Source organism: Oscarella lobularis, chromosome 18, assembly GCF_947507565.1.
Source record: "Oscarella lobularis chromosome 18, ooOscLobu1.1, whole genome shotgun sequence".
Classification (NCBI taxonomy): Eukaryota; Metazoa; Porifera; class Homoscleromorpha; order Homosclerophorida; family Oscarellidae; genus Oscarella; species Oscarella lobularis.
In genome coordinates this window covers 305,059-332,140 of record NC_089192.1, presented here as the reverse complement: position 1 = coordinate 332,140, position 27,082 = coordinate 305,059, and the positions used below count along the sequence as shown (strand labels likewise).

The 27,082-nt window shown below is 47.2% G+C and overlaps 8 protein-coding genes across 10 annotated transcripts; 5 read left to right on the top strand and 3 right to left on the bottom strand.

Annotated features, from left to right (window-relative positions):
• Positions 1–181: 181 nt before the first annotated feature.
• On the bottom strand, positions 182–1,474 carry LOC136198040 (TNF receptor-associated factor 4-like). Its single transcript, XM_065987952.1, has one exon. It carries the CDS (start codon positions 1,424–1,426, stop codon positions 218–220), a length of 1,209 nt encoding a protein of 402 aa, XP_065844024.1. The 5' UTR covers positions 1,427–1,474; the 3' UTR covers positions 182–217.
• LOC136198020 (integrator complex subunit 9-like) lies at positions 1,474–8,007 on the top strand. Of its 2 annotated transcripts, XM_065987930.1 has the most exons (24): positions 1,474–1,536; positions 1,591–1,718; positions 1,775–1,838; positions 1,883–1,942; positions 1,995–2,078; positions 2,134–2,276; positions 2,324–2,383; positions 2,437–2,497; positions 2,552–2,641; positions 2,695–2,739; positions 2,790–2,901; positions 2,949–2,998; positions 3,057–3,187; positions 3,248–3,308; positions 3,364–3,409; positions 3,460–3,588; positions 3,649–3,716; positions 3,769–3,837; positions 3,892–3,972; positions 4,020–4,106; positions 4,161–4,334; positions 4,383–4,439; positions 4,495–4,647; positions 4,694–4,803. In XM_065987930.1, exons 1-23 carry the CDS (start codon positions 1,522–1,524, stop codon positions 4,606–4,608), a joined length of 1,929 nt encoding a protein of 642 aa, XP_065844002.1. In that variant the 5' UTR covers positions 1,474–1,521; the 3' UTR covers positions 4,609–4,647; positions 4,694–4,803. The 2 variants fall into 2 exon arrangements, with proteins under 2 accessions (XP_065844002.1, XP_065844001.1); XM_065987929.1 differs by lacking the exons at positions 1,474–1,536; positions 1,591–1,718; positions 1,775–1,838; ... (17 more) ...; positions 4,161–4,334; positions 4,383–4,439 and adding exons at positions 4,856–4,965; positions 5,035–5,199; positions 5,269–5,339; ... (6 more) ...; positions 6,614–6,733; positions 6,790–8,007 and having other exon boundaries at positions 4,512–4,647.
• Positions 7,975–9,999, bottom strand: LOC136198027 (uncharacterized). Its single transcript, XM_065987937.1, has 3 exons — positions 9,585–9,999; positions 8,549–9,534; positions 7,975–8,494 (listed from the first exon to the last, which is right to left on the bottom strand). Exons 1-3 carry the CDS (start codon positions 9,952–9,954, stop codon positions 8,102–8,104), a joined length of 1,749 nt encoding a protein of 582 aa, XP_065844009.1. The 5' UTR covers positions 9,955–9,999; the 3' UTR covers positions 7,975–8,101.
• Positions 9,981–19,120, top strand: LOC136198015 (structural maintenance of chromosomes flexible hinge domain-containing protein 1-like). The gene is made up of 50 exons (XM_065987922.1): positions 9,981–10,139; positions 10,188–10,266; positions 10,333–10,494; positions 10,562–10,644; positions 10,699–10,814; positions 10,873–10,993; positions 11,051–11,170; positions 11,223–11,386; positions 11,445–11,550; positions 11,596–11,727; positions 11,785–11,857; positions 11,920–12,052; positions 12,105–12,164; positions 12,240–12,372; positions 12,444–12,653; positions 12,989–13,102; positions 13,168–13,277; positions 13,326–13,573; positions 13,625–13,729; positions 13,783–13,850; positions 13,901–14,083; positions 14,144–14,210; positions 14,264–14,397; positions 14,447–14,575; positions 14,631–14,793; positions 14,846–14,973; positions 15,031–15,116; positions 15,185–15,311; positions 15,367–15,444; positions 15,504–15,608; positions 15,663–15,713; positions 15,760–15,885; positions 15,949–16,028; positions 16,094–16,210; positions 16,270–16,355; positions 16,411–16,520; positions 16,573–16,637; positions 16,688–16,772; positions 16,825–16,956; positions 17,014–17,281; positions 17,389–17,508; positions 17,563–17,648; positions 17,704–17,823; positions 17,880–17,981; positions 18,030–18,118; positions 18,170–18,282; positions 18,345–18,479; positions 18,545–18,652; positions 18,706–18,767; positions 18,816–19,120. The coding sequence occupies exons 1-50, from the start codon at positions 9,993–9,995 to the stop codon at positions 19,062–19,064; spliced, it is 5,988 nt and encodes a 1,995-aa protein (XP_065843994.1). The 5' UTR covers positions 9,981–9,992; the 3' UTR covers positions 19,065–19,120.
• Positions 19,121–19,670: 550 nt separating this feature from the next.
• LOC136198038 (protein disulfide-isomerase A6-like) lies at positions 19,671–21,887 on the top strand. The gene is made up of 15 exons (XM_065987949.1): positions 19,671–19,760; positions 19,811–19,952; positions 20,000–20,057; positions 20,114–20,200; positions 20,254–20,293; positions 20,355–20,491; positions 20,545–20,648; positions 20,700–20,820; positions 20,867–21,019; positions 21,078–21,159; positions 21,211–21,283; positions 21,339–21,411; positions 21,461–21,546; positions 21,598–21,694; positions 21,749–21,887. Exons 1-15 carry the CDS (start codon positions 19,751–19,753, stop codon positions 21,821–21,823), a joined length of 1,338 nt encoding a protein of 445 aa, XP_065844021.1. The 5' UTR covers positions 19,671–19,750; the 3' UTR covers positions 21,824–21,887.
• On the bottom strand, positions 21,816–24,482 carry LOC136198029 (methionine--tRNA ligase, mitochondrial-like). The gene is made up of 13 exons (XM_065987940.1): positions 24,205–24,482; positions 23,885–24,085; positions 23,760–23,831; positions 23,616–23,702; positions 23,442–23,531; positions 23,352–23,390; positions 23,190–23,298; positions 22,998–23,128; positions 22,839–22,948; positions 22,693–22,792; positions 22,530–22,641; positions 22,300–22,479; positions 21,816–22,247 (listed from the first exon to the last, which is right to left on the bottom strand). Exons 1-13 carry the CDS (start codon positions 24,295–24,297, stop codon positions 21,883–21,885), a joined length of 1,689 nt encoding a protein of 562 aa, XP_065844012.1. The 5' UTR covers positions 24,298–24,482; the 3' UTR covers positions 21,816–21,882.
• Positions 24,483–24,690: 208 nt separating this feature from the next.
• On the top strand, positions 24,691–25,344 carry LOC136198124 (actin-related protein T1-like). The gene has a single exon (XM_065988040.1). It carries the CDS (start codon positions 24,691–24,693, stop codon positions 25,342–25,344), a length of 654 nt encoding a protein of 217 aa, XP_065844112.1.
• Positions 25,345–25,348: 4 nt separating this feature from the next.
• Positions 25,349–27,081, top strand: LOC136198034 (uncharacterized). 2 transcript variants are annotated; one of them, XR_010672655.1, is made up of 3 exons: positions 25,349–26,610; positions 26,664–26,749; positions 26,796–26,936. XR_010672655.1 is itself a non-coding variant. In XM_065987946.1 (2 exons), the coding sequence occupies exons 1-2, from the start codon at positions 25,559–25,561 to the stop codon at positions 26,922–26,924; spliced, it is 1,320 nt and encodes a 439-aa protein (XP_065844018.1). In that variant the 5' UTR covers positions 25,349–25,558; the 3' UTR covers positions 26,925–27,081. The 2 variants fall into 2 exon arrangements, 1 of the variants encoding a protein (XP_065844018.1); XM_065987946.1 differs by having other exon boundaries at positions 25,349–26,749; positions 26,796–27,081.
• Position 27,082: the final 1 nt, after the last annotated feature.

The following is a 27,082-nucleotide window of genomic DNA, read 5'->3' as shown; positions in this document are numbered from 1 at the left end:
GCGCGCTAGACGCTACGAACGGCGACACGCAGGGCGACACGTGGCTGCATAGATATCTCTCATATATATACTCTCATGTATCTTCTATGGTCCGTGCATACATCAGAGAAAATATAGGGAGACATCAATGGTCCGTGTTCCCTGAATTCTAGCGCACGTTGGATGAAATGACAATGCCAAACGTTTTATTCTGCGAGACATGATAATGAACAAAATTCTACACGTACACGGTAAGTTTCACAAAGAGACAGTCATTTTTCACAAATGAACGCGTCTGAAGCTCCTCATGACTAATGAGATCTGCAAAACCGAGGCCACGTCCGCCTGGGGAATGGAAGCACTCTTCAATTTTTTGGTACTCATCAACTACAATTTTGCGTGTTTTGTCTTGTCTGTTCTGTTGCTGATCGATCACAGAGAATGAATAATTCAGCCTGAACGGCCACTGAATGAAATCATCATATTCTCCCTTCACTAAGGCCAGATATATTCCTACATTGTTAGCAGAACTATTAGGATACAGCATCATCTGAACTCTGTATCCTGGCACAGATACGTAAACCTTTTCACCAAAAATTATGTAGCCTATATCATCATGGGCTTTTTTCACGTGGACAGACCACTCGGTTACCTTCCAAAGGTAACGAACAGGCGCCTTTTCTTTCAATGCCTCTTCCATTTCCTTCATTTTCATGTGAGACATGGTCAGATGATTCTCAACATTTTCTTTAGTGTGCTGACCCATGTCTTTTCGCTTTGCAACGAAAGAGCAACCAGCATCTTCAAAAGGACATTTCATATACGTGTTGGGACAAGATCCATCGGCAGCCACGTGATCATCTTTCTGGCAGCGAACCAATTTTTCTCCGCAATTTTGCGGGCACATCATCGGAAACTGTGGACAATCACTGTTATGTTTCTTCTGGTGTCGGTGCTCGAACTTCCCATGGCAATACTGGCACTCATCTTCTCTTCGTGGACACTTCTCGACGTGCCTAGCCATATTTCGTCGCATAGCTTTTTTTCCACAGCCGAGGGAGCAAGACAAGAGCACTAATTGGCAGTGATCAGTATGATCAACGAGCTGTTGCAACTCCCCTTGCCATTCACATCCTGACGTGTGGGCGTTACACTTGGCTTCGAGACTCATCACATGACGCTTGATCGCGTTGTCGGGAAAAAGTTGAGCAGACTGCAATTCAGCTCGGCAAACAGGACACGCGAACGAATCTTTCTCTTTTCGGAGGGGCTCAAGACAAGTGCTACAAAATCGATGCCCACAGATTGTCTGCTGCGGATCTCTCAGCGCGACAGCGCAGATCGGACACTTCAATTCATCCGGTAGAGCGACGAACGCCGCATCGAACCCTCCGACGGAATCCACACTTTGCAAGCGCTTACGTTTGCGGTTGCGGGGAGTCTCCATGCCTGGCCAACCGTGAAGAAAACCGAAGAAAACGGATGCGTGAAGAAAAGCAACGTGCTGGCAGCGCGCGTTAGCTCAGCTACTTCCTGGCGAACATGACTTGCGAGATAGTGAGTTTCCAGTCGCTTTTCTCGCTATTTCCTCGACGTCGTCGACGTTTCTAGGTGAGCTTGGGATCGCATCCGTTCGGACCGTGCTTCCTTTTGAAGTTCAAAGACGTCACGCTGCTTCTCGATTGCGCGATCGACTTTTCGTCGCTCCGACACTTCCTTCCCATCCCACTCATCCCAAGGCAAGCCTTTTGCAAGCGAAACGAATCGACGATAACGTCAAATATCTCCTCCTCAGCCGAAGACTGGCTAATCTTCCAACACTGAAGGGATCGAGTCTTCCGAAGGAAATATCTGATAAGGTGAGAAAAATAAATTATTTATCTATCTAATATATCCCTTATAGTTAAAAGATGTTAACGGTCAGTTCTTTCTTGATGGACAACTCGAGTTCTGTATTGGTGAAGTAGGTCACGTGTAAACTAAAAAAATAGAAAAAAAGTCCTTGTTTCTTTCAGCTTGATGCCGTTAATTTGTCGACAGTGGATGCCATTCTAGTCACGTGTTATCAGAATATGCTGGGGCTGCCTTATATCACTGAGGTTTGCGTGGCCGGCCACGTGGTGGAAAAATCACTATAACTCCCTATGTTTATAGTACTTGGGATTCAAAGGAAAGGTGTACGCGACGGAGCCGACGATTCAGCTCGGTCAACAGACGATGCTCGAGCTTATATACATGGCGGGGAGAGTGACAAAACAACCGGTTTCCGACGAATGGAAAAGCGACGTTTTCAAAGGGTTAGTCGCGTGTGAACGAAATAATTAATAATAAATGAGTTATTTAGAATGCTTCCGTCTCCGCTGATGAGTGCTCAGCACGTCGATTTGTGGAAGCATTTGTATAGGTAAGAGAGACGTGGATATATAGATTGGCTTTTTTTAATTAAAACTGGATTAGTGAAACTGACGTCATGAATTCGCTATCTAAGATCCACAGTATTGGCTATTCTCAAAAGATCGTATGTTTTGTATATATGTACACATGTTTAATTATTGCGTTTTTCCTCTTATAGGATCTTCACGGCTCCGCTGAGATGATAGCACTCAGTTCTGGTTATTGTCTCGGAAGTTGCAACTGGCTGATACAGACAGCACATCACAAGGCATATAAAAAGAAAGGCCACTTCTCAAGCAACGTCCTTTATTTTCTATCTAGATTTCCTACTTGGCTTCGTCGTCTCAGTTCAGCACTCATCCTCTGGTACACGCACTCTCAATAATAAATAAGGACCTCATCATTTTCTCGCATAGCCATTGGATTGCAATCCAATGCGCAACAGCGACGTTCTCCTTCTCTCCGGCCTAACCGAAGTCCCAGCCTATTCGCCTGATGTAATGGTCGGCGAACTCTGCACAGCATTAGGTAGATCAACAATATCAATCAATATTAAAATATATTAGAATGCTCAGCAACGACTCTACGGAACGGCGGCAACGTTTTGGTGCCGTGCTTTCCGGCGGTACGTACGCAATCGTCGATTCGATCTAGTTCCGTCTTTAGAGTGACCTGACCCTTAGGGAGTTATCTATGATCTCCTCGAATGCCTTCCGCCTTATATGGACGGCATGGGATTGCAAAACGTTCCTATATACTTTCTCTCGCCTGCAGCCGAAACGTCTCTCGCCTATTCGAATATATTCGGCGAATGGTTAGTATAGAAATGATGGACACGCGTTTTTTTCCCTTCCCCTCTAGTGGCGTTCCCTAGGCTTTGTAAGCAGAGACAGGAAAAGATGTATCAGCCCGAACCTCCATTCTCCTACGCGGATGTACGAGTCCCATGACATAACAATGACTTCCTGGTCTCAAGATGTTGATATTTAGTTAATCAAGAGCAATCGTATTCGATTTTTCAAAAGCGTTTCCGACAGTATGACGACCCTCTTGTTTTTTCTCTCTCTCTAGTGTTGTGTTTTATAGGCGCTCTTAATTCGGTTTTTAAAACGCCGTGCGTCGTCTTCTGCGGGCATCCGTCGCTTCGTTGCGGTGACGTCGTTCACTTCATGGAAGCCTGGGGCGGAAATAGCCAGAACGCCGTTATATTTACAGGTCTCAAGAAACGAGGAGAAAAAAAATCGTATGGTCCTTATACTTTTTTCCCCCCCTTAGAACCGAATTTTCCTTATCACGAAGCCCTTGCACCTTATCAAGGCCAAAATCAGTCTTTGCCTATGCAGGTTTTATCCCGGAAGTTGACCGGCAGGATTATTTTCTACGCTTTTTTTCTAGTGTCTTTACTTTCCAATTGATCCTCGCCTAGATTTTCAACAAATTCGAAAACTGCTTAAAGATATTCAAGTAGACGTCCAACAAATCACTACATTTTTTTATATACAAAAATACTGTCTTTAGCCTAAGCATACTATCGTCCCCGACGCTTATCTTCGACCTCCTCTTCTTCATCCGCGAAGAATCGATTTAGTTTTGGAACAGGTGAGAAAATAAAACAAAATCTCGAGAATTAATAATTTTATTTGGAGGATGGTTCTTTATTGCCGTACACGCGCGGTCACGTCTGCTCTCTTCCAATGAAATTCCAATACGTCAGAGCGTCACTAAGTTCCAAAGTAAGTACGATCATCTCAAGAAGTCTGGGGAGTTGTATTTTCCCCTCGACCCAGTTGGCTCGCGATCTCGTGCCGCGAGAGATTCATCCCGGCGTTTTTGCCTCTTCTCTTAAAGCGACGATATACTCAAAGGACAATCGGCACGAATTGGGGAAACGGAGCGGTCGAGGCATGCCTCGTTTAGTTGGTAACGTATCTGTTGACAATTTAGTGCAGGACATAGAAAAGGTAGCCTAAGAAGCTATCAATAGGACATCTATTTATGTGTATTTTAAGGAGGGAGGCGTGCACGCTGAAATTGAAGAAACGAAACAGGGTTTCAGAATTATACTGGTTGGTATTTGTTTGTCTTTAGAGCCTCGATTACATGAGTTATTTATTTCTGTAGAATGACGTAATCGTGTCGCTGGAATTGAATAGCATTCAAATAACGTCGCACGGAAACGTCAGACTACGTCGTCAAATAATCCGCGCCCTAGAATCTCAACTACAAGCAATTTAATTAATTTAGTATACGAGTGCAAGTGAAGTTCTTTGTACGGTAAGTCTCTAGTCTATTGATTTCTCATCTATAACGAGTTTTTCAGTTTGAATAAAGTGCGCGAAATCGCACGTGACAAAGCGTCGTCACTGAGCATGAGCAGGTGAAGGACACACATCATGTCCGATTCGTCGTCTCGCCGAACGACTTCAGAAGGTAATACGTCGTCGAGTGTCTCGTCTCGACGATCGCGACGATTTCCCCGTAGACGCAAGCGGCGCCCAGCGACGTCGTGCGCCGAAATCGCGTCCGAGCGACAAGCACGATCGAGAAATGGACGATCTCATGCGTCAGATCAAGCAGAAGGAAGCCGAACACGTAGGCGACGAACGTCGCGAGGCAGTTCGAGTGGTTTTACGAACGAGGGCCCCCCTTTTTTTCCTTTAGAGCGCCATCGCCGCCGTTCGACCAGCGGCGAGCGACGAAACGACGTCGCGCGAGACGCTCCTGGGTCAACTACGCGAATGTCGAACGAAACGCGACGGAGACGTCGATAAGCGACGCAAACTCGACCAGGAACTGAGCGCACTGAACGCGAAGATACAGAAAAAGGTAAAGGGGCGTGGGGCGTGGGCGGGGCACCCACGAGGCTAAGACAATGGACTCTTCGTTCGTTCTAAGACGGCGTCGACGTCGAAATTGTTGTCCGGATTGCAATACAAGACGGAACCGCGCGTCGACGAAGCAATTCGGTGAGCGAACCGCGTGCGCGTGCGCGCGATCAATGAAAGAAAACTCGATCGTTCTTTCCTTTTCTTTTTCGTCGCAGTAAACTCGAGCATCGTATGACCACGCAGAAATTCACGCTCGCCGAAGAGAAACGCATCGTCGCGGAGATAAGCACGCTAAAGAAATCGAAGAAGAGTATTCAGTGAGCGAAGGGGAAACGGGGAGAAAGGGGGCCCCGTCGCTTGACGATCGACTCGCTTTAGAGAATACAACGACGCTCAGACAGAAATCGCCGCCGATCGCGATCGGCAGACGAAATTGAGAGAAGAACGCGAAGTACGTTTTAGACGCGGAGAGAAAAGAAAAACATGTTTTTTTTATACGCGCGCGTCTCCTAAGGGTTTTACTCAATCGATTGCTGCTGTACGCAAGGACGAAGATAAAATCAAGGAGACGTTAGACGCTCTGAAGGGAAAACAAGACGAGGCTTGGGCAATTTATAAGAAACAGTTGTCAGAAAAGGACGCTATAAAGAAAGGTCAGAAGAATTATAAATCTCTATTTTTTTATATAGTATTTTTTCACTGGTGCAGAAATCGATGAGTTGTATAAAAAGAAGAGGGAATTTATGGCCAGTCGCAAGAAGGAATTGGACGCGCATCACGAAGCGATTCGCGCTCAGCAGAGAGCAAAACGAAACGAGGAGTCGAAGCGACGCGAAGAGGAGAAGAAAGCGATGCAAGAAGCACGGCAACGAGACAGGTATAATAAATAAATAAATAAAATAAAAAGAATCAATTTTTTGTGATTCAGAGAAGAGATTGAGAGAACTAGGGAACCGTATTTGGAAGAGAGAATGACGTGCGCCGCTCTGATGACGTATTTGTTGAACTTCAGCGGAGGAGAGATGTCCAGTAGCAGCGAACAAGAGGCTGCGAAGCTAGTATCTACACTAGAATCTCAGTCTGTTTCCAATGAAGAGAACGCTCTCGAAGAACACAATCTTCGCGTATTTGGTATATATATCTATAGTCTTTACTTTGGATATCATATTTGCATTCTTTGATTTTTTTAGCTTTTGTCAGGGAAGATCAGATCAATACTCCGCGCGGCGGGCTCTATATGCAGAAGAAGGAGATTGTTGGTATTGATGGAATGCAGGCTAGATCGGGCAGGGGAAGAGGCGGCGGCGGCGGTCGAAAGGGTAGGAAAGGGAAGAAGGGAAAGGATGCTCAAAAGGTGAATTTTCGTCGCGCGATTTTTTGCTCTTTTTTTGTCTTTGAGTCTTTATTTCTAGGCTTCGCGTAAGTTGAACTTGAATGCGACGCTGTTCGCTCAATTTGCTAGTCTTCAAATCGAGGCTCCCATCATCGCGGCGGATATACCGAAGACTATCGAAAAATTGACGGAAAAGAAGGTTTGGTTTTTTTTCGAGAGGCGAAACGCGGCTGTGTACACGTGCGCGTCTTTTAGGAACGTTTTGAGAAGCTTGCTGAGCAGGAGAAACGCGAGAGAACGAGATCGCGACGCGCGGCGGCGGCGGCGGCGGCGGCTAAAGAAGAGGAGGCGAAACAGAAGGAGGAGCCGTCTACGGATGAAAAAGAAAGAGGGGATGAAGACGCAGCTGCTGCTGCTGCTCAGATGCCTGAAGAAGAGAATGAAGTGAATGAGGAAGAGGAGGCACCTGCTGAGAAAGAAGAAGAAGAGGTGATAGAGCAGGCAGCGGCACCCCAGGAGGAAAAAGACGAAGGAGAGAACGACGAAGGCGAGACAGCAGTAGAAGAAAAAGAAATAGAGGAGGAGGCTACGGACGCGCCAGCTGAAGTTTCCGAGCCACCAGAAGTGGAGGAGGAAAAAGAAGAAGAGACTGAACCGCAAGAGGATGAGCCTAAAGCCATTGAAGGGGACGAAACTCCGGAAGATGATGATAGTAAGTTGGCTGAGCCACCTGTAGTGGAGGAGGTAGAGGAAGACGAGCCGGAGGCCACTGAGGAAGAGGATTCTAAGGAAAGCAGTGCCGAGGAGCCACCGATAGTGGAAGAAATAGCCACAGTAGAGGAAACTGTAGAGGAAGAGAGTGAGCCCCCGATAGAGAAAGAAGAAAGCGCGCCGCCGCCGCAGGAGGAAGAGGAGCCACCGATAGTGGAAGAAACAGTCACAGTAGAGGAAACTGTAGAGGAGGAAAGCGCGCCGCCGCCGCAGCCGCCGCCGCAGCCGCAGGAGGAGCCAATAGAAGGGTATAAGGAGACAGTAGTGACTGTACGAAAAGTCCAAATCGTTGAGAAAACGATCGTTGAAGCTCCTAGCCTGAGCGTCGTTCAATCGGTTTCGCTTAACCTAAGCGCGGCGGTAGTAGAAGATGATGATGACGATGACGAGGATGAAGACGATGGTCTAGAAGCCGCTCTACCTACCGAAAGAGCTGCTCGTCCCGTGCTGGTCACTAGTGAAGTGACAGCAGCTGTAGTCGAGAGTCAGCAGGCTAGGGATGTTCGAGAGGGGTCATCGGACTCAAAGAGGAGCGCTAGTTGGGAGGAAGAGGAGGAGGAGGAGGAGGGGGGAAATGTGACCCTATCGTACGAAGAAGACGAATTTGGAAGCGAAGTCTGATATCGATCTCTGATATCTTTTTTTTGCAGGCAGCATGATTATTGGATATTGTGTGAATAAATTTGTCTTTTTTTGATGTAAGGTCTCCCGTAGGGGAACCAAGAAACGGCACATTCTTCAAAGCACAGGTAAGAGTAATCGAAAAAAAGAGAGTAGACACGAAAAATTTGATTAGTCAGTCTTTTTCTTTCCCCTCTCCCTCCCCCTCCTCCCCGCCCTCATTCTCCAATTCTCGTCGAATCATCTCAACGGTTCTCCGATGCAGTCGCCCGTTGTGACTTAGAGTGAAACCCCAGACAACGACCGACTCAAGTGGCACGCTACCGCTTCCGAATCTCTTCCGCGTATCAAACGACCACGGAACCGTATAGGCGCCGCGCAGCCAACGCACGCTAATACCGCCGTCTTCGCTTCGTTTCAAACACTGACCGATCCACGGCTGGCCATTGTATTCATCAACCGGCGGCACAACGCAAACCAATTCGCCGGACTGCGGAATCTCTGAGGATTCTTTCGTGTACGTTCGACCGTAACGGGGTAGAAAACGACAGAGATCTTCATTGGTATTCTAAAAGATAAATAATCATATATAAAAAGTTTGAATAATGGATTTTGTTTTCACCACTAAAGTTGGATAAGAAAGGTAATCAACATCAACCAATCGCCGCTTTCCTCGTTTGTCCAGTGATTTTTTTTCGCAGGGCGTCGTTGCCGCAACGGCGGCGGCGGAGGGAACTTCCTTGTGTCCGAATCGTTTCTTGACTCGTTCGAATGCGGCTCGTTTTTCCGCCACTGCGTTGTCGTCGTCGCTCAGTCGAACGCACCAGCGCCACTTGCGACTGGTGCACGCCTTCCCGTCGTCGTCGTGCGCGTGTACGATGAAGTCCCAGGGCGCGTACAATTGACGGCACTTGTGACAGAGAATGCAGGGATGCCGCGGCTTATAATACCGCAACAAATAGAACGTTCCGCCGACGCCGGTGCACTGGTGACGAATATTCAGTTCGCGTACGCCCGACACCACGCCGCCGCCGCCCCCGCCGCCGCCGCCATCGTCATTTATTGGATTATGAGTCGATTTTCTTGCGAAACATCGAACACCGGGGTTTTCCGTCGGCGCGACGACTCGTTTCTCGAAACTATTCGCCGTTGCCGGGGTTATTGATTTTCGCGCGACAGGTTTTCTTCTGAAAACGACGTCGTCGTCGTCGTCGTCGTCGTCGTCGTCGCTGTCTTTTGCAGAGGGACGAGTGCCGCTAGTCGATTTTCTTGCCGTCGGCTTTTTCGTCTGCGGCGCGGCGGCGTTCTCCTCGTCGGATGACATTATTCGGCGGACGCGTTTCGACGGAGGGGAGGAGGAGGAGGAGGAGGAGGAGGATTGAGAATACGAGCTCCCTTCCAAAGCGCTGCTCTCCTCCTTAACAATCCCTAAACGTCGTATAGAGAGGATGTGCTCCGCTAGGACGTCGGCTTCAATGTGAACGTCCAATTGGACGGGTCTCTCCGGCACAAAAAACGCACTATGACACGACGTCTTCAAATTCTCACTAAGCGTTTCATATTGATCAGCGAGAGTCTGATCGTCGCCCTGATCCAAGCAATCTTGCGCTAAATATCCAAATAATAATTATCTAATTAATATTTTTTAATCGAATTACCTAGACGTATAGCGTGCTCGAGGTCTCGCTTCCTCCGTCGCGCCCCCTCTAATTTTTCGTCGACTTTTCGATTGACGGAAACGCGTCGCATTTCGACGGCCTGCGCGACTTCTTCGGTGCGTCGAGCCAATTCGGCGACAATCGTTTTCATTTGGCATCGAAGCGAATTCATCGACGTCAGAACGGAGCGCGCCATATTCGCTCGTATCGTCGGCAAGGCGTCGATTGTCGCCGCTAAACGATACACGTCGCGTTCCGCTTTTCCGATGCTTTCTCGCAGAGAAAATCGCAGCGAAAGCGAGTAGTTCGACTTGAAATTGACGCCGTTGCGATCGCTCATTGCACGCGACGGCTCGAAACTCGAGTTCATTGTGTGGTAGGCGTTGACAAATACGCTAGGCTACGCGCATGCGTAAAAACCCTTCGAACTCGCAAAAAATGTCTCGTGCTTTCGAAGTGGTCGTGTACGATCGCCGGAGCTCGAATGGAGCTCGAAAAGTTATCCAGCTCGATCGCGACACTCGCTACGCGGAGTTTCGGCGGCGCGTCGACCAGGCAAGTGGCGCCAAACTCGATTTTCGCCGATCGCGATTGCGATTTTAGGCGTTCGGCGTCGCCAAGACGAGCAAAATCGTCGTGACAAACACAAGTCGGCAGGAAATCGCCGACGCGTCGAGCTATCGTAAGAAATCGCGACGAAAAATTCGACGCGACGGCGCGCGCGCTAGAACGCCTCATTTTTTCGCAGGCGATCTCGTCGAACCGAACGTAACCCTCTACGTCCTCAACGCAAAGGATCAGGTCCTCGTCGCGCCGACCGACGAACGAATCGAATACACGCCCCACTACGACACGCTCGTCAAAAGCGGAATTTACGAATATTACGCGAGCGAAGGACACAATCCTTTACGTGAGTTTCTCTCCTTTACGTGACGTCACTCGGGGGAGGGGTGTGATTTCGCGCGCTTTTTTCTTAGCGTACGCATTCGCTGAGCTCATTGATAACGCGCTTGCCGCGACGGCGGACAATAAAGGATTGAGAAATATCGAATTGCTTTTGGTGAAGATTTCGCGGGAATTTCGAATTTGGGAGTAATTTTTTTCTGGTTTTAAGCATTTTGGTGATGCTCCGTTTGTCTGCGTCCTCGACAACGGTCGAGGAATGACGTCGAAACAACTTAATTATTGGGCTATTTATCGTCTATCGAAATTCCATCGAAGCAAAGAAGGGTGGGAAATAATAGAGAATATTTTTTTATTATTTCTATAAGTGTGGGCGTTTCCCCAGTCCTGGCGCTCTGAATTCGTCGTTTTCCCAGCAACCGGTCGCTCGGTCGCTAAACAGCGACATTTCCTATTTTGGCGTCGGCGGAAAACAGGCGATTTTCTTCTTGGGAAACGCCTGTCGCGTGAGTGCAACAAAGTAACCACAAAATCCAATATTATTAATTTTTTAAATTAATTAGATGGTGACGAAGACGCGTCACTGTGGCGACGTCCACGATCTCTCGATTTCGCAGAAGGAATTCAAACGACGAGAATCGGAACATCAGAGCATATACGAGAGTTACATTCGAAATAGACAGGTACATTGAAAGAATAATATTTATTTATTTATTTATTTATTTATTTTGGTAGCCTGGCGATTTTTCTCATCTACCCAAGTCGAATTCCTTCCTGCAGAAACTCGTTAAAAATGAGAAGGGAAGAGAACATTTCACTTTCGTCATAATTTCCGGGATTTCAAGCGAAACGGTCGAATATCTCACTGAGAATTTCAAATCGTGGACAAACCAATTAGCGTGCGCACAGAAGGGGATTCCCCCAAAATCTTTTCCCTTCCAATATAGAAATCCTTAGGCACACGTATCATTACTACTTACATGGCCCGGATGGGAACGTTGCACCGGAGAAACAACAAGCAGTCGCTCGAATTGCCAATAAATTCAAAAATATTAACATCACTGTGAGCTTCGATGATTTTAATTCTATTTATTAATAATTTTTGTAGGTTCGCTTGGAGTACGGCGAGACGGTGAAGACGTTGTGTTTGCGCGACGTCGACGACGATTTGCAAACGCGCATGGTTCGATCCGCGAAATCCACGTTCGAATTCAAAATTGAATTTCAAAAGTCGCAACAGGTGAGAGTCTCTTTCTAGGGGGAATATTTGGGAGAGAGAGAGAGAAAAACGCTTTAGGAAGTGGAGGGAATAATTCGCTATCATCCTTTTGAGTACAACCAGGAAACGCTTCCAAAGTCCCAGTTCGAGAGTGAGCCTATATAATAATATATAGATAATTTCTTAATTATTTATTTCTTTTGTATTTTTCAGGCCAGGAAGATTCGGATGACGAAGACGACGGCGTGCAGTTCGAAATGGAACCCGCTTCAGTGCGAGCTCGTAATCACATGATTTTTGAATGCTTTTGGAATGGACGATTGATTCCCTATACAAAAATACCAAGGTAACTTCCGGGAAGGAATCCACTTTCTATATATATTTTATTTCTTTTTTAGTTTTGAGTTCTGTGAGCGAGGAAAACGTTCCGACGCTTTGCCGGACGAATGCTACACGCGGTGCGAATTTAATTAATTAATTAATAATCTTATTTAATTTTGGTTTCTTGAAATTGTTTTCGTTTTTGGATGCAGTCTTTCCGGTGCTCTGTTCACTGGAGACGCGTTTCACGTTAGCACTAACAAACTCACGTTCATCGACCTTCACGAGAAGATGAAGGGAAAGGGAGATGACGTTCTTTTCACGGTGACGCGAGTCGACGGCGAAGTGAGCGTTCTTTTTTCTTCCCTGCGCACGCGCGCGTTCATTGGGATTTAATCTATTTTTTATTGATTCAGGATTGTGGAAATCGTGCGCGCGAGTTGAAGAAAACGTTTAACGCTTGGCTAAAGGAGTGCCACGAGAAACACGACAAGCAAGTGCAGTTTCTCGACTTGATTCAAAACGACGTGCGACGAGAGAAAGTCGAAATCAAGAAGTATCGCCATCCGTGGAGCTCCTACGGAAAGATACGATGGGAAACGATCACACTCAAGAAAGGGACTCTGGTAAGAAATACACAGGAAATAAAATAAATAGATAAATAGATAAAATAGCCAGGAATCTTTTTTAAATGGAATGTTTGAAAAGGCCTTTTTTAAGACGGGGCTTTGCTTTAGAGTATAGCATTCCGGGTACTGTAGTATTCAAGGGAGTGCTCTATATTTTTAAACGCTCAGAGCTCTCTATTACCCATATCCTGTTTAGAAAAATAATGTAGACAGACGTTGGAAGATTGGTTATGTCTATACCTATTATATATGATAGAGAAGAGAAAGACGTCGTAACTCTTTAGGGATATAAGTCACGTAGTTCCTAGATATCTAGGACGTTGTTGTTCTAGATCAGGACGTGTCACACGAATCCCATCGTTTTGGGTCGAGTTGAGAAATTCTGGCTCTTTGGTTCGCACGACGGACCGACGTACGCTCACACGGGCGAAGTCGAGTTGACCCAGGTTGGAAAATTCAGTTCCTTTTAATTAAAATAGAAAAAAAAAACGACGATTGACGTGTTGCTAAGGAACCGGCGTCGGTTTTCAGCAAAGTAACGAAAACGTTCTCAATTCGAAAAATCGACCGATCTCTAATTGGAAAAGGCATCGAAAAATTAATAAACGAAGAAGAGAAAAAGTAATTTTTTTTCATTTACATATTCGCAAAAATCGAATTTTCGCGTAGACTTCCCAAGTACTTTGACGTGACGTTTCCGCGCGGCGACGAAGTGAAAGGCGGCGCGAAACTCGTCGCCGGCTCGACGGTGGGCGACATGCAGGTTCAAATCATGAACGGACTCGGCTCGCCGATCAACATGATGCCGGGAACGAAACGAAAGTTGTTAGTCGAACGAAAATTGACGTGCAAAAGCGAAGTGATGTTCTCCCACGTGGCTCAGCACACGAGATGGAGCTACTGGTTCAGACCTATAAGTAGGATAAGGAGTATTTATTTATTTGTTTATTTTATATGTGTTTTTTTAGATGATCTTAAGTTGCTTGGGCAGTACGTTCTCTCTCTCAAAGCGACGGTGGATCCTCCAGCCAATATCATTCTTCCTATTCACACAATTAAGTTCACTGTTGTTGGTGAGTAATCGTAGTCCCTAGTATAAATATAAAGCCTTATATTTTGGTTTTAGAGGGTCCTCCGTCTACTTTTGAAATCAGGAATTTAAGCGGGCCGTTTCGCATTGGGGAACCCTTTACGGTACTCTTAGTCTACGTATCGTTTTTCCCCTCCCTTCTAAGTGTCCCCAGATTAAGTTGGGTTTCTTCGACGAGTCAAAGAATCCCTGTTGTCCGCCTCCCGACATTTCGCCGGTCATTTCGGCGGAAGGACTGACGCTAGCCTTCGGCAATTCCGGCGTCATTCCCAAATTGAAAATTTTCTCCGTCGCCGGCGTCGTTGCGAAGGGAAAAGTCGGCACGAGCACAGGCGACGTAAAACGACATCATTTCTTTAGAAATAAATCAAAAGTTCGGGATTTTTTTTCTTATCAGTTATTTGACCTAAGTGTTTCCGTGGAAGGATTCGCTTCTCGCGTCGAGAGAACTCGCTTTTTGCCGGGTAAGGGTACTCAAAAATAAGGGGGGCGTGGTTTTGTCTAATTAATCCCCAAGGTATTCCCGCGTCGATTTTCGTTCCCAACGGCGATATAACAATCGAGAACGGCACCCGAATTAACGTCGAGGTCGAAGTGAGAGACGTCGGTGGAAATGTGACGTCACAACCGGGACTAAACGTCGTCTGCGAAGTGAATCAAGAGAAAATAATATAGAGAAATATTCAATAATCGTACTTAGTTGTCTGGCGCTTCTTCATTGCCGAAATACACGGCGGATTGCAGCAGCACGGGAAAGGCGATTCTAACGGGCAAACCGGTCTACGTGAAGAAAATTCCCAAGCGTTTAGTAGCGAAATTCACGGCTCCGGTAACCGCGGTTGGCGTTCTCGTCGCGAAAAGAGTAAGAAATCGATTTCTTTTAGGGTTTCAAACGCCTCGCCGCCGTCACGAGAAACGTGAAATTGACGCCGAGTTCTCTACCGTCGATTATCGACGTCAAGTGGCATAAAGCAGATAAGAGTGTCGTTCGGATTGAACCCGATAGCGAGATTGCCGTCGCGTGTGGTAGCCAAATAAGCGATTTGAGTAAAATCTTATATTATGCATACAAGGACTCCGAAAGAGTTTTTCTCTATAGGATTCGCCGTTTTTGACGAAGCCGGACGCGAGTTGAGTTTATCCGACGTTTCGTCGAAAGTGAAAGTGAATTGGACGAATCGATTGGACGCGGCGGACGTTCAGAAGGGTTTCCTGCCTTCGATTCCCGTACGAAAACCGCTGGGTTGAATTTTAGGGCCCTGAGATTTTTTTCCTTTCGTTTAGGTTCCTCAATCTGTTGCGGAATCCAAGTACTGCGAAGTGTCTCTTACGGGCGTGAGTATTGACTGCAATTGCGCCTTCGTTGTGCAGTGAGTTTTCTAACTAAATTTACTTTTGAGGCGGGGGGACTTGAGAGTTTTTTTCTCCTTTTCTCTAGGCCCGTTGCCGGGGAAGTGGTGCAGCTCGTCTGTTCGCCGAATCGGGAGAACATTTCGCTTACGTGCGAGGAGGAGTTCTGCGTGCAAGTCTACGGTGCTGACCAGTTTGGAAATAAATTACCTAAGGTAACAAATCAAGAGGAAAAAGTCGACCTTATACAGGGTTTTTGTTTCCTTGGAGTTGCCTCCTTTATTGGCCACCGGGTTGACTGTAAAGGGAGCTGACTTGCAAGAGGACTGCGTGGAAACGAAGGCAGAGGTGCGACGACGAAAAGCAAATATAGAAAACTCCATATTCCTTTTTCTTTTTCTTATTAGAAAGATCACGTACTCGTGAACGGGTTTCTCTTCAAGACGAACAAGTTGGGAGTGACGCAATTGCGCTTTCATTGCGCTACGATGACAGCAAATCTCTCAGTCAACGTAAGAAACAAGGGGGGCGAAAAAAAGAAAGGGGGCTATTTTAATTTTTCACAGATCGTTGCCGGTCCTCCGACGAGCATCAAGTTTCTTCACTATACAAACGAAGTAATTAAATAATTATTAATCTATATATTTAATTCTGTGTTGATAGGTCGTCACTGTGTACAATAACACCGCTCTTCCGTCGCCGCTCGTCGTCCAGCTCTGCGACACTTTCGGCAATCCGGCCGAAGTAGCCGACGTTCCTATAACGCTCGGACGAACGAAAGGCTTCAACGTAAGGAAACGTGGCTATATAGGGAAAAAAAAACCATGATTCTCTGACGTCATACGCTCGCAGCTTCTTCCGCAGACGCAGGGCGAACGAACGAACGATTTGGGACAAGTCAATTTCGGCATTCTTATCGGAAGCAGCGACAAGTGAGCGAATTTTCTTTTATGACGTCACTTGATATAAGGTTTTTTTGTTTTTTTTCTTTGCACAGGTTTGGCAGCTTTAATGTGACCCCGCGAGCGCGTCTCGCGTCGAAAGACGAAAAGAACGATAAAGGCGATAAGGACGAAAAGGAGAGTAATATATATGGAGACAGTCTAATGATAAGGCGAGAGTCTATTCGAAGTGTAGAGTTGTTAGAGGGGGGGGGGACAATATCTAGTCTAGAATTCAGCCAAATTCTTCGGTCCCCGCCAAAATCGTTGTGACGTTTTTGAGTGAACAGCAATGCATTGCCGGCACGACAATGCCGGGTACGTGTTTGGTGTAGTAGTAGTACAAATAAGGCGAAAATCTTCATTTTTTCAGATGTTGAGGTTCAGATTCAAGCTGAGGACGGTAGCGTTATGACGGACGTTCTTCTACCGCACATTGCTATGGGAATCAAGGAGGAATCGCTGGAGGAGACAGTCGAAAACGTGCTTAATCGATATCAATTCCAATAAACTATTATTTTATTATTATTATTAGCTTAAACTCGTCTCGCCTCCCGTGGCTGACGACTCCGGACGAAAACGCGGAAGCTGTTACTTCCGGTATCTCTTTTCTATATCTTATCTCGGCATTGAAACGTTTTTCTTTGCAGGAATCACGAGGCTCCGCAAAAGGCAGCTAACTACAGTGTCTTGGTCAACTACTATAGCGGTCACACGCGATTGATTAGTAGTATGGTAAGAAGAAAACTTTCCTATTGTTGTGACGTCGATATTTGTTTCCTTATAGTTCCGGGTTGCCGTTCTACCGGCGAATCCGGAAAAACTTGTACCCATGGTTACGCCTGCCACGGCAACCGTATCCAATCAGAGTCCGGTTCGAAGTCGAACGTTAGTCAATGATTTGTATCTTTGTCTCGAGGTAGAAATCATTTATAGAGAGGGGGGCCCCTTTTGAAGGAATCTTTTTTTTTTTGAGGATGCGTTTGGTAATGTTACGCGCAGCGTTTCGGGGTCCGTCACGGCGACTATTCTACCGGATAAAGACGAGAATCCGACGCCGATTCTCGACGCCGGAACGACGACGTTTGAATTCGAAAACGGCGAGTGTCACGTCAAGCGATTGCTCATCGCCGAAGGATCGCCGGGAAAGAGCGGACAGAGCTACGTGCTTCGTTTCGAAGCCGTCGTATCGGATACAGAGTCGCAGGTGGCGCCGTACGACATCGACTTTTTATTTTATGACGGTAAGGAATAGGAATAGGAGTAGGAATACACATAGATTCTATTAGACACGCACTGTGGTGTTTTTTGAATAACTATGGACACGTAGACATAGACTATGTACCTATAGATGTCGGCAAAAAGAGGGACGTCGCTCAGTTGGCGAAGCGTAGGGATGAAGTTCTTAGGACGGTGTCCGAGAGGCGAAGAACTATTGAGGCGACGGAGAAACTTGTGTCAGACCTCCAAGGTGAGGGGGAAAGGGGAGGAAAAACGGCTCTTTAAAAAAATCGATTTCTATTAGCAAAAATAACTAAAGGCGATGCGAATCTTTTGAAGCTCAGACAGCAATTGAAACAGATTGGCGCTAGTGACGAACAGTTGGAAAATGTATAGGCGTTTCCTTTGTGTTCGCAGAGTCTCACTCGTTCTTTTCTCTTTCTAGTTGGAATCTATTGATAAATTCGCGTCTGAGTGTCAACAGCAAAAGAAGAAAATTCAATATCGATCAAGACGAAATTGCCTTTTGGAAAATCCCCCGTCCGAACCGGAAGTTGTGGGAAAGGTGAGCGCGGGGCTGACCCAATAATATTCAATCGTATTTTTTTCTCCTCTTTAAAGATCGGGCTTTTGGCGAAAGTCGAAGACGACAAAGTAGCGTCGGCTCTGTCTTGGCACATGTCATCCGATATGGACTGCATTGTGACGACAACAACAGCAAAAGTCACAGAAAAAAAACTAAATAAATAAATAAATATAATTCTATTGCAGGCGAAAGAGATCGTCCGCAAGAGCGGCGGAACTCAGCAAGTTCTCCCACTCGACGGGATTTTTCAAAAGGGTTTACCTGATTGGAGAAAGTAAGCTCCTTTGGTCTCCTACCTATTTGAAACGTTTACTCGTCATTTTAGACCGCTGCCTCACCAGAGAGCTAAACTCGAAAGCGTTCCTGGTAATCCAGTGTACGCAAGGAGTGTTCTCATTCTTCCGGACGATCAGGAGAAAAGAGAGAGAGCCAAAAAGAGTGAGATTTCTTTATAGTAGTAGTAGTAGTAGTAGAGAAACTTGATTTTTTCCTCTCCTTAGTTTTTGGACTGCTATTGGGTGATACTCTCATTCTCGATGATCTCGATTCGGCGACGACGTATCGCCAGATGATCGTCAAACACATGCCCTGTCCGACTATTCTCACGCGGACGGGCGAGAGAGTTCGCAGTCAAGGTATGTGGAGCGGGGGGCCCCGGGGAGGGAAAAAGTATTGGAGATATTGATTTTTTTTCATTAAGGAAAATTCGGGGGTACGCAGAATCGAGCGCCGCCGCTGGAGAGAATGAGAGGGATCGTGTTTTCCGCTCCTGAACCGCCAGAATTGGCTAAAATTAATCGCGTATTAGGTTCGTGGGGTCCGCGCGTGTGCGCCTTGATATCAGGGGAGTATCCTTTCTAGAATTACTCCAAGGCTTTCGACAGGCGAATCATCGTCTCAATGAAACGAGAAGAGAGCTTCAGGTAATTAGTTCCCTAATGATTGATGTTGTAGTGTGACGTTTCGTTTAGTCGCATCAAGAAACGTTGGACGGCGACGCTATGCGAGAAACGCGTCGTCAGTTGACGGAAGCCGAGACTCAATTGGGAGACGTTGAACGCCAGCTTGGAATGCATCGTCGGAGACCGAGGCCGGGCGGGGATGCGGACGAGCCCCAAGCGAAGATGCCGCGTCTCGGCGCAGAAGAATTGAATTCCGGTAATGGCAAAAGACATCAGATGATGACGTCATATCACGCCAAACGCGCTCGTAAGCAATGAAACGTGTGTTTTCGTCGTTTGTGTGTTTGCTCGGACAATAAAGTTAATTAAACCTGGCGTTAATGTCCCGGATGTTCAGCATAAAAACGAACGTAGTTTCCCCTCTCCTCCATCCGCCCCCTCACCCCCCAGGCGGGGGGCAAGGCCAGGTGGGCACCTGCTCTGAGTCCAAAGACTCGTGGGGTCACTCCAGACTCCCCCGCGGAGGATGAGCCCGTTTAACCTCCTGGCTCCGAGCCTTGGACTGCGAGTGGCAGCTGGGATGTCAGTCCACTCGCAGGTGCAATTCCAAGGGGCGTCACTGATTTACCCGCCAGTGCTCAGCCTTACGCGGGGAGGCAACTCTATAGCCTCTGCAGAGGTAGGGCCTATTTATCGCTCTTGGCCACAGAGGGATGGCTGCGTCTGCCTCGTCGGATTGGCGGAACGACTACACGACAAAACAAGTCATGCGGGGAAAATCAATAAATATATACTTTTGTCAGAACTTCATCTACCAGATACTTTGCTCTAAGAAAAGACACGAAGTCTATTAATTAAAACATACCCGTTTCTAAAATGCCCCGCGGGGGTGTATGACGCCCTATGACTCTCGCGCGGAAGTGTGCATCACCACGTGACCGACGCCAGCCAATAGGACACCGTTTCGTGGCAGGGCATCGAACCGATCGCTTATTCTCGCGAAAATGAAGTCGAGTAAGCATATCCTAACGTCGACACGCTCTCTAACGCCCCACCGTTCGCAGTTTTAGTTCTTTTCAGCTCGTTTTGCCTCGCAACGAGCCTCTACTCGCCGTCGGACGACGTGATCGATTTGACGCCGGCCAATTTCCAATCGCGCGTCGTCGAAAGCGACGATCTGTGGCTCGTCGAATTCTACGCGCCCTGGTTAGTACCCGTCGCGTCTGTTCGAGCGCTGATACGAGCTAATTTAGGTGCGGACACTGCAAATCGTTAGCGCCTGAGTGGAAAAAAGCGGCGACCGCTTTGAGAGTGGGCCCCCTCTCTCGATCTACGTTTGGTTGCATTTTAAGGGAGTTTTTGCGTAGGGAATCGTCAAGGTTGGAGCTGTGGACGCTGACGCGCACAATTCGCTCGGAGGACAGTACGGAGTGCGAGGATTTCCCACGATCAAGGTGAATTCGAGTCGAGACTTACGTTCGAGGTCTTTCTTTGACATTTTTCTAAGATCTTCGGTGCTGATAAGAGGTCTCCGAGCGACTATCAGGGTGAGTTTTGTTCGAAAAAATGATTCCACGTGTCCCCGTATTTGCGACGTCACTTTCCCAGGAGCCCGTACCGCTCAAGCCATCGCGGATGCGGCTCTCGGTTTCGCAAAGCAATTGGTGCAGGCTCGACTGTCAGGCCGTGCAGGCGGCGGAGGAGGAGGAGGAGGAGGAAGTAGCAGCGGTGGATCTGGTGGACAGGTAAAATACATAAATACATAGTCATTATCATAATAATTATATATACCTATAAGGACACTGCTGATCCAAAGGATGTCGTCGAGCTAACTGACAGCAACTTTGAGCAGATGGTATTGAAAAGCACGGACATGTGGCTAGTGGAATTCTTCGCTCCATGGCAAGAGAGAGAGAGAAAACAATTGATTTTCAAAATCAATGCATATCTCAGGTGTGGCCACTGCAAGAATTTGGCTCCCCACTGGGCAAAAGCTGCAACGACGTTAAAAGGAAAAGTCAGCGTGGGTGCTGTCGACGCGACCGTTCACTCCTCAATAGCCTCTCGCTTCGGAGTAAGAGACCTAGATAAATATTCAATTATTTATTATGGGTCTTCAGGTTCGCGGCTATCCGACCATTAAATTCTTTCCCGCCGGAGCGAAGGATTTTAATAGTGCTGAGGACTACGATGGCGGGCGCACGTCCGAATCGATTGTGTCGTGGGCCGAGGAGAAGCTCTCTGACATGGCCGAACCGCCTGAAGTTCTACAGGTGAGATCACACAGAAATATTAGAAAAAATTCTCCTATTTGTTTCTCTTTTCCTTTAGCTAACTGATCAGGCGACGATGGACGCGTGCTTGGAGAAACAGCTCTGCAATATCGCCTTCTTACCTCACATTTTGGACTCCGGTTTGTCCGTGCAATGAATCGATTAAATAATCCGATTATTTTTTCCTCAAGGCGCCGAGGGTAGAAATCAGTACTTGAATATATTAGCTGATATGGCTGAAAAATACAAGAAGAGACCCTTTGCGTGAGGAGAACATAGACAAAATTAACCAAGCAAACTATCCCTTGATTTTTATCAGTTACCTCTGGTCCGAAGGGGGCACTCAGATGGATATAGAACAGGCGGTTGAAGTGGGAGGCTTTGGGTATCCGGTGAGTGCACATAGTAGTCACATGTGACCCCTATTCATTTTCTCTTCAGGCCTTTGTGTCTGTGAATAAGCGAAAGGGAAAATTCGCCACGCTAAAGGGGTCCTTCAGCGAAGACGGCGTTAATGAATATTTGAGGTGGATGGGCTTATGAATTGAATGCTATTTGACATTGGTAAAATTTTCTAGGGAACTCGTCTATGGTCGTGCCGCCACGGCGACGCTCAAGGGAGCCGCCCTTCCGTCCGTTTCTCCAACGGAGGCTTGGGACGGCAAAGACGGAGAGGTACGTATTAATTATTAATTAAAATATATTATAGATTTTTTTCTGATACCTTAGTTGCCCGTGGAAGAAGACTACGATCTCTCTGACGTCAGTCTGGATGACGAAGAGGATCAAAAGGACGAACTTTGACGGGGGTCTATTAAATGTGTGCTTGGGCTGTGTGCAATTCCAATAGAACGTCTCAAACATTAAATTTTTTCAAAGAGCACTCCCTCCGATTTGCCGAGTAGCAATTCGGAGTCGTAGCAGCTTTCCTCATTGAGTATGCACACTGTAGCGTTGCTTACTTTGCGTTTCTCTTCGGGAATTCGTAGCTGATTGAGCAGGCGATTGGCGGCGCTTGGTACGATCGGCTGGAGAAGAATTCCCGCTATGCGAAGCGTTTCCAAGGTAACCGAGAGCACGGCGTCGAGTCGCGACTTCGCCGCGGGATCTTTGACGAGATCCCACGGTCGATTTTGTTCAATAAAACGGTTCGCTTGGTGAAGAAACGCGAAAATTTCAACAAGACCGTGATTGAACTCGACGCGATTAAAATGCTCAATAATCGAATCTAAGGACACGCAATAGTAATTTAGTGTATTCAAGTATTTAATCTCGCTTACCGCATGACCTATTCAACGTGTCAATCATCTCCTGATCGAGATGAGAAATTCTATTTCCAGGATAGCGAGGAATTTTCATCGATGGATTGACTTTAGGCGACGTGCAGCGGTGTAGCAAATTACCCAGAGTGTCGGCGAGGTCCCCGTTTAGAGCAGCAACCATTCGCTCATCTGAATAGTCTAAAATAACTATAGATACTAAAGGCGATGATTTTTTATATAAAAAATGCCTCCGTCGTGATAAAGACTTCCTTCCTTGAGCAAATAATATCTCAACGCTGATACGCCGTATCGTTTCAATTCTGAAACCGGATCTACGACGTTGCCTTTGCTTTTCGACATCTAGACGAATGGTTAGAGAATTTGAGAATGTCTCGCTCTCTCTCTAGTTGCCTTTGTTCTATTTCGCGTCCAGTGGGCGTGGGTCACGATGGATTGAGGCGGATCCAATCCAAGAGCAATCAAAAACGCCGGCCAATAAATCGCATGAAATCTAAACTTAATTATATAAAAAATTAGATCAAAACTCGGTATTCTACTTAAGTATGTCTTTGCCAACAATCTGATGAGTCGGTGGCCATAGAAACGATTCCCTCGGGTATCCAGCAACGGTGAGATAATTAATCAAAGCATCAAGCCACACATAGATCTAGATATATAAGTATATAAAATGTCGATGTATATTTATTCTATGTGACTGTCTGAGATGGGTCGTTTGGAACTGGAATTCCCCATTGGAGACGTTCACGTGTTCTCGACACAGAAAGATCGGTTAGACTCTCGTCGATCCATTTCTTCACTATGGGGATATAGGTGGTTGGATGAACAGCTATTATAGACTCATTTTTAAATTATATTATATTATTTAAATTGAGATATATTAAATCCACCTCCCGGGGTGTTTAGCCAGTGGAGAAGATCGTCTCTGAAGTGAGTCAACTTGAACATGTAATTGCTCTCTTGGGTCCACTCAGCGACGTTTCCTGACTCAATTGATACCTAGAGACGCATATTAATTAATTAATTTTAATTATTATGTGAGACTCTTATACCGTCTGCACTTTTCCCTCGTTCGTTCTCACTTCCTTAACCTTTATGGATGGGATGAATTGATTAGGGTTTGTGCTCACCATAGAAATTACCTGAGAATTTGATACAAACATTTCGTCTGATATGACATACCATCCTTCATAAGCGCCTTTGTAGATGAAGCCACCGTCGACGAGTCTAGACTATGGATAAAATTAAATTAATGAATTTTTAGATCAGTTACACTCTGCACGTTTTTTAAAATAAATCAGACGTATTTATCTTACCCAACAGTGGTCTACTACTTTCAAGTGCCTATTCTCAGTTGTTCGAATGTAGTCAGTGTAGGAAACGTCACAGTCGAGAAAAAGGCTCTGATATTGAAAAAGTGATTGAGTAAGAGCTTCCGCTACGCTCTGGATCTTTCTCACTTGAAATTTTTGGCTAACTTGAGTGCAAAATTCGGCCGGTTGTATTTTTCGAGCAGCTGCAGCTTCCTGCACCTGTACGAACGTTCTAAAGCTGAAAAAATGGCTGCGTGAGGTTGCTAGAGTGCCTTTAGTCCGTGTTCGTCTGTTCCTGTGCTGAATATGGCCGGTTTCCGATCGTGCATCGCGTTCCAACGATGCAGAGCGTCAGCCATGACAACGGAGTAGACGTGTCCAATGTGAGGAGCCGCATTTACGTAAAATATCGGCGTCGTAACGAAAGAGTAGGATCTCGCCGGAGAAAACCGACGCAACATCGCGCACGCTATCTACATCGAAACCAATGACGACATGTCACGTGGCAATCGCCCGCGCATCCAAGGCATATTAATCGCAATCAGCCGCGTGGATGGACGAGGGAGCGATCGTTCTCGACATCGGTTCGTACCAATGTAGAGCGGGCTTCTCCGGCGAAGAGCGCCCGTGCAGCGTAATCGACACGCAAAAACTGACGCCGTCGCAACACGGAAGCAGTCGCCATCGCTATTCGACGCGCGACGCGAACGAACTCGACCCAAACGACTTGGAAACGATATGGACGAGCATAGTCGAAGACGAACTTCGCGTCGCGTCGCGCGACTACGCTGTTTTGCTCACCGAACCGGCCGAACGATCGCGAAGCGAGCGAGAGAAAATCGCGGAGGTAAAATAAGGGGAAGCGTTCGCGTTACTGCGGATACCGTGGTCTTGTTTTGCTATTGAAACCTCGCGAGTGATTCCGGTTACATCACACCTTCGGTTATTTTATTTCCGGAGCGCATGCATGACGTTGATGTCGCCCTTTTAGATTTGGTTTGAACGTTTTCAAGTTCCCGGACTACACGTCGCGTCTCAGCCTCTATTGGCTCTTTATTCGACTGGGAGAACGAGTGGGATGGTCGTGCACGTGGGCGAGTGTTTCACCGATTTGTTTCCCATATGGGAAGGAAAGCCCGTCGTCGATGCGACTTTTCGTTGTTGTCTTGGTGGTCGTGACGTCACCGACCAGCTGAAGCGTCTTTTTTTGGAAGCAGATGATTCGATTCTCTTGTCGCGTCAAGACGTGATTCATATGAAGGAAAGTCACTGCTACGTGGCTGATAAGGGAAATGAGGCTCATCGCCGAGATGCTGGAGAATGCGTCCTGCCTGATGGACGAGTTATTGAATTGGGGGATGAAAGATGTGCGGCGTCTGAAGTCTTGTTTCAGCCTGCTGGTCAAAATGCCAAGAGCATCCCCCAGGCATTTGTGTCTACTGTCGGGAAAACGGAGAATGGGATTCGAAAGGGATTGCTCTCGCACGTCGTCTTTTCTGGAGGTACTACGGCTCTTCCTTACTTCGACAAGCGTGTGGTTTTGGAAATTGAGAATCTCGATCGAACCGTGAGTAATCAGATGAGAGTGGCAGATCGAGTGAATGGGTCGTTGGCTGCGTGGATTGGCGGATCGATGGTCGCTTCCCTGGGCCCCTGTTGGGAAGACATATGGGTGACGAAGGCGAGTTACGAGGAAATGGGAAGTGCAGTCATACACAAGCGTTTGTTCTGAAGAGAAGTCATACACCGCATTACGAAAGAGGAATATGACATTAGACGACTATAATATTTGTATTTGTACGTAATGAGGTAGTGGGTGTACCTATGGAACAGACTAGAACGTGACGCACGTGAAACGCGCGTGACGTATTTAGTGTAGCTTGTTTGGCAAACCGGTAAAGCTGGCACCTCCACTCTGACGCGTAGCCCCGCAGATACGAAGAGAAATGGCAGAGTGCGACGCCCTGCTCCTCGAAAACACCAAAACGCCTATCGCAAACGACGACTTCGAAGCGAACTACGTAAAAAGAGATTACGGAACGAAACGGACGACGATCGCGTGGCGACGATCGAGTTCCCGAAAAGGATTTGGCGCTTTCGCCTGCCTTTTCATCGCCTGCTGCCTCCAGGGAATCTCGAGCGGATTCGTCTTCGCGACGAGCTACTACATACGACCGGTCGAACGCGCGTGCACGCCTCCCTGGTCGCGCTCCCTCACCGTCTACGCAACGGCCGGAATGTATCTCAGTCAGGCAGCGTTCGGTCTTCCTATTGGACTACTCGTTCGCCGACTCGATACAGCCGGGGGATCGGCGGTGGCAATCGCGCTCGTTCTAACCGGTTTCGGGTTCCTTCTTTCGGGTCTCCCCGTAATTCTATGTCGAGCGGGGGCCCCTTTCGTGACTGAGGCGATTTATTTCGCCGGTTTCGCCCTACTCGGCGTCGCGAATATCATACAGTTTATATCCGTGACGCGAGCGCTTGCGATTCTACTGCCGAATCGGCTCGGCTTCGCGGGCGGGATCTACGGGCTTTGCGCGTGTTTGGGATCAATCGCTTTTGGACAGGTTCTCGTCCATTTCGACGACTCGACGCGACTCGACGCGGCGACAATGTTCTTTCTCGTCGGCATACAATCGGTTGGCTTGGGAGCGATCGCGGCGCCGGCCTTTTCGCGACGAATTCAACGTCTCGCTCTCGACTATCGGGAATCGAATCCGGGCACTAGCCCGTGCCACACGAAGAATTTCCGGGATGCTAAACCGGAAACGATGCGTTTGGGGCTATGCAAGACGGGCCGGTTTCCATGTATGTTTTTAGGAGTGGTGACAAATTCGCTCGCTGCACTAGGCGTCATAGCCAAGCTCGACGTCATTCTGACGTCAATTTGGAGCACATCTTCATCGCAGCTGCAACCGAGATCGCTACTCTCCTTCCTCAGTCTCGGTTCCTACGCGCTTGGACGAGTTTTCTGGACGGGACTCTCTGACCGTATAGGGTTAGGTCTAACGTGGCGGGTCTCTTTGAGCGGCGTAGCTCTTTTTCTATTAGTGCTCGGACTTGCTGAAGACGCCGATTGCGCTTGGCTGTCCGTCGGAATTTTGTGCGTCTATTTACTGTTTGCTACGGCGCCAAAGGTGATATCTTCGGGTATGTGCTTTGACTACTTTGGAATTGCTGCAGGGACCCATGCCGTTGGGTTGCTTACGATTGGCTTTGGTGCTGGCGGCGCCGTTGGACCGTTTCTCGTTGAGAAATTCTCTCAGCATTTCGGTCACTACAGAGAAGTCTTCTTTTTCTTTGCCGCTTTGAATTTGTTGTCGCTCTTTGCTAGTTGTCTGTTCGATTCCAAGAAACGTCCGCAGATGCAACCGGAAATATAGTGGAACATTGAGATAGGTCTAAATCAAAATGATTTACTTTTTTGTTGTCGTTGATGTAGAAAATAATTTCGAATCTTTCTCGCATAC